The sequence below is a fragment of the Magallana gigas genome, chromosome 4, assembly GCF_963853765.1.
Source record: "Magallana gigas chromosome 4, xbMagGiga1.1, whole genome shotgun sequence".
Taxonomy (NCBI): domain Eukaryota; kingdom Metazoa; phylum Mollusca; class Bivalvia; order Ostreida; family Ostreidae; genus Magallana; species Magallana gigas.
Genome location: NC_088856.1, coordinates 29388057 through 29392537, shown reverse-complemented (window position 1 = coordinate 29392537; position 4481 = coordinate 29388057). Strand labels below are relative to the sequence as shown.

The 4481-nt window shown below is 33.8% G+C and overlaps 1 protein-coding gene across 1 annotated transcript; it reads left to right on the top strand.

Annotated features, from left to right (window-relative positions):
- The first annotated feature begins 455 nt into the window (after positions 1 to 455).
- LOC105345308 (uncharacterized) lies at positions 456 to 3061 on the top strand. Its single transcript, XM_066081936.1, has 2 exons — positions 456 to 599; positions 1071 to 3061. Exon 2 carries the CDS (start codon positions 1078 to 1080, stop codon positions 2731 to 2733), a length of 1656 nt encoding a protein of 551 aa, XP_065938008.1. The 5' UTR covers positions 456 to 599; positions 1071 to 1077; the 3' UTR covers positions 2734 to 3061.
- Positions 3062 to 4481: the final 1420 nt, after the last annotated feature.

Here is a 4481-nt window from a genome sequence, read left to right as displayed (position 1 = left end):
TGTCATTTGTATACTTTTAATCATTTATAACAACTCACCCGAGATTAATGGGAAATTTTATTGCGAGCAACATTTCTCTGCAAATCTTTATTTCTTCATGTATTTAGTTAATTGATAGAATTTTCCATTTTAATATGTTTCAAAAATTATATAGAATGAATTTTGACTTACAGTTCAAAGCATTTTTTTTCTATCACCATTTTTCAGCATCTGCATGTTTACTGTCTGTTCGTCTTCTTCGCAGCTGTTTGGTGTTTTCCTTATAATGTATATAGACTTCATCCTTAATAGTATCAAAGGCCAACTCTCAACTGGCTTTTACATAAGACCCCAATGTGATAAAAAAAATAGTAGGAAACATATCTGTGCTGTTAATGATATGTTCTAACCGAAGCATTATATTATTCATTATTTTCTTCAACATTTTTTAGAAGCCCACACTCGAAAAATATAGTTTGTATGACTAACGGGAAATAACTCTAAATTGTTCATTGTGCTGTCAACTGACCGCATTCTGCACGGGAACAGTCAGCTATGTTTAAGGCGTAGATTCGTGAGAACATTTTCTAGAAAATACCAGTATGTGATACAGGGATACGGTAAGAAAGCCTTATTTCTAAATTTACCACACCAAAACATGAGCAGTTTTCGATATTTTGCTTAACATAACATACATTACATATAAAAATTTACTTTCGATTTATCTTGATTGTATCTATGTTTCTACGTATTCGCCAATTAGAGTTCCATTCCCATTTTCAGATGCTTTGGGGAAGTTGGATATCATAACAAGTGATTTCCTTTCCTCTTCTTCTTTTATATCAATCAATTTATTTCCCAGCGTTCATTAAACCCGTTTTCTTATAAATTCCACCTACAAAAAATGTACCTAATAAACCGCTTTAATGTCATTTTTGTGTATGCACAAATAACATGTTACCATCTGCATTTATTAACACGCCATAAAGTATACCGGTACATAACATGATATAACTTTGTTTTATCATTGTGTACATTAGAATTAATAGTCTATACAGAATTGAAGTCTTTTATATTTAAATATTTTGTAGAACAATTATGGATCCTCGTTCTAGTGCACAGGATGTGCACCGATGCGACCTTTGTGAGACCGCCATAGTACACAGCTACTGTGACGTTTGTCATGTCAACCTCTGCAAGCCCTGTATAGGAGAACATATATCAGATGGATATCAAAAACATGCAATTGTGCCTTTCCAAGAACGAAGAACAACCTTGATCTATCCGAAATGTAGAACCCATGAACACAATAAATGCAAACTGCTATGCAAGAATTGTGCCAACAGTTTTATTTGTTCTTCTTGTACTGCATCTGAACAACATAGAGGCCATACATTTGTAGAAGTTTCGCATGCTTACAAGACACAAAAAGAAATTGTTATGAAGGATACAGAAGAATTAGAAAACAGTATTTCTCCTATGTATGAAAAAATTGCGAGTGACTTGGAAAATCAGCTTGACAACCTGGATGGAGGATATGAGAAAATTACAAAAACAATATCCAAACAAGGAAAGCAATGGCACAGAGAAATCGACATCATTATCAACAAAATGAAAACTGAAATCAGCGAGATAAAAGTAGAGCACAGAGATATTTTACAGAAACACTTAGATGAAATCAAACAGATACAGTCTCTCATAAAACAAACATTACAGACCATAAGGAAAATTGAGAAATCCACTGAAGTATCTTCAACCATTGAATACAGCTCTAAGATCAGAGAGTTCAGCAAGCTTTCCTCCAAGGTCCAGGTTAAACTGCCAACATTCATTCCAAAACCGATAGACCGTAACAAGTTGTATACTTTGGTTGGGGAGATCACCCCATTATCTACAGCTACTGAAGAAGTTTCGCCATTAAATCAACCAAACACTTCAGTCAGAGAACTACTGGATGAACCGGAGCTTGTCGCCACAGTGCAGACTAATCACACAAGACTACGCAATGTCACATTTCTAGGTCAGGACAAGATATGGACAAGTGGAGGAACCAATGATATCAAATGCTTCAACATCAATCGTTCTCTTCTCCAAACAATTAAGACAAAATCAGAGAAATCGCCGAATGATATAGCTGTAGATAGCGATGGGAATCTATTGTACTCTAACTGGTCAGTAAAGACAGTGAATAAAGTGAAAAATGGTCAGACAGAGGAGTTGATCAGATTACAGGGATGGAGGCCTAAACAGCTGTGTGTCACCTCTACTGGCGATCTTCTGGTTACCATGTACAGTGATGATGAAACTCAATCCAAAGTTGTCCGTTACTCGGGATCTACAGAGAAACAAACAATTCAATTTGATGATGAAGGTAAACCTCTGTACTCGGGGAAAAATAGAACTAAACACATCACGGAGAATATAAACCATGACATCTGTGTAGCTGACTATAAGGTTGGTGCAGTAGTGGTGGTTAATCAGGATGGGAAACTCAGATGGAGTTACATCGGTCATCCCTCAGTTACAAAGAACAAATCATTTTTACCTTGGGGTATCACATCAGACAGTCAAAGTCGTATCTTGACATCAGATTATATGAACCATTGTATCCACAATTTGGATCAGAATGGACAGTTTCTCCGTTACATTGATAACTGTGATCTAGAGTATCCTACTGGTTTATGTGTGGACAACAATGACAATCTGTTTGTGTGCGAAAATCTCAAAGGCAACGTTAAAAAAATCAAATACTAAATAGATGGACACCAATGTTTATGATAATGAAGAGTGACATTGAGGTTTTAAGCAGATATATACCTATATTTTTTTTTATTAATTCACTCAATTGATAATTTATCGGACTTAGAAAATATTCACGTTTATAACGCAGTTTGATTTTTTTTGTATCTTAAAATATTATTATGATCATTTTTTTTTTTAAAAATTACCTAAAATTTCACAATTACAATGAGTGTTTACGCTTTTTTAATGCTTTTATCCGTAATTTATTTTACGTACATAACGTTCTTTAATGCAACAAACAGCATAGTTTTAGAATGGGGGGAATCATCCAAACATCCAAAAAAAAAAACGCGCCATAAAAACAACAAAAACTTAGAAATCATCAAAATTCTAGTCCGCGGGGGAGGGGGGGGGAGCCTATAACTTTTAGTTTCCCCTTTTTTTACTTGATTTTTCAGATCTCCCAAAAAGTGGGTTGGGGGGGGGGGGTATCTCCATGATGATTCAATTTTCTATATGAAAATTTAAAAAATAATCTACTGCGAGAAAAAGTCAGTGGGGCTGGTTCCCCTTCCAACCCACCCCCACCCCAACCCCCGATGCTGCATGCCTGGTATGGAAAGACTGTGAAATTTAATTGTAATCATTTATTAGCTCATATGTTTAAAAGTATCATTTAGTTTGAGATCAACAGAGGAAGTAACTATGGCGACTGGAGAAGAAGACAAAAAAAATAAAAGGTCTCATTTTCTTCCCTTTTATTAATTGCAACAAGGTTTCATGGGTTTAGTTTTCATTACTTGTCGAGAATGATTCAAAATCTTGTAACTTAAATCCGTCGTTCTTTCCTCATAATTCTTATTCTATAACAGCTTTATCTATTTCGTCAACTTCCGCAAATGGTTAAAATTTGGATCTTTGATATAAGATTTATCGCATAATAAAATGCATCCAAAGTTTTTGTAAACCGTCAACTTAGGTACCAAAGATCGGCATATAGACAATTCAAGAATACGAGTTATCTGTCTTTGTCGCACTTCATCCATGCATTAATATGTTCCAGCTACATTAATACATGTCGTAAATATTAATTATCATGAATAAACATAAGGAATGAAATGTTTGATAAATTGTATTAGGTTAAAAGATAACATGTTTTTTTTCCAATCGCGCCTATTTGACAATATCAGTGTGATGTTATAAATTTTGAATTTTCTGGCTGGGTATAAATACAAAATCACAACATGTCATGTTGTAAATTCTGTATTTACACACAGCCAGTAAATTCAAAATTTACAACATGTCATCAAAATAGATGTGATTATATATCATTAAAGGAATATAAGAATATAACTTTAAAATGCGGTATTACCAAAATGATAGTACAGTTAATTTAAAACCTTTAGTTTGCTGTAAAATGAAGTTTCTGTTACAATGTAATTTAATTCTTATGAATAAATATCATAAAAACTTGAACCAGAAGCTTGTTCTGCTGCATATGTGTTTAATGTTCCTATTCCGTTGTTCTACATAATTATACATGTTCATATATATATATTTATTACTAAACATATTTTATTGTAAGTGAAGAATGTATTGGAAGGAGACCTGCGCTGTACATCTATGCGGTAGGTAAAACATGACTGTAAATGGTGATGCTAGTCCTACCGCTACGTTGCTTAATATTTTGATTACATTGAACTTGTATGTTCTACAAATTTATTCATATGTATTACCAATAATATTTCGCGAACCACAAC

Coding starts and splice junctions, on each gene's coding strand:
- LOC105345308 (XM_066081936.1), top strand. CDS start 1,078: ATGGATCCTCGTTCTAGTGCACAGGATGTGCACCGATGCGACCTTTGT.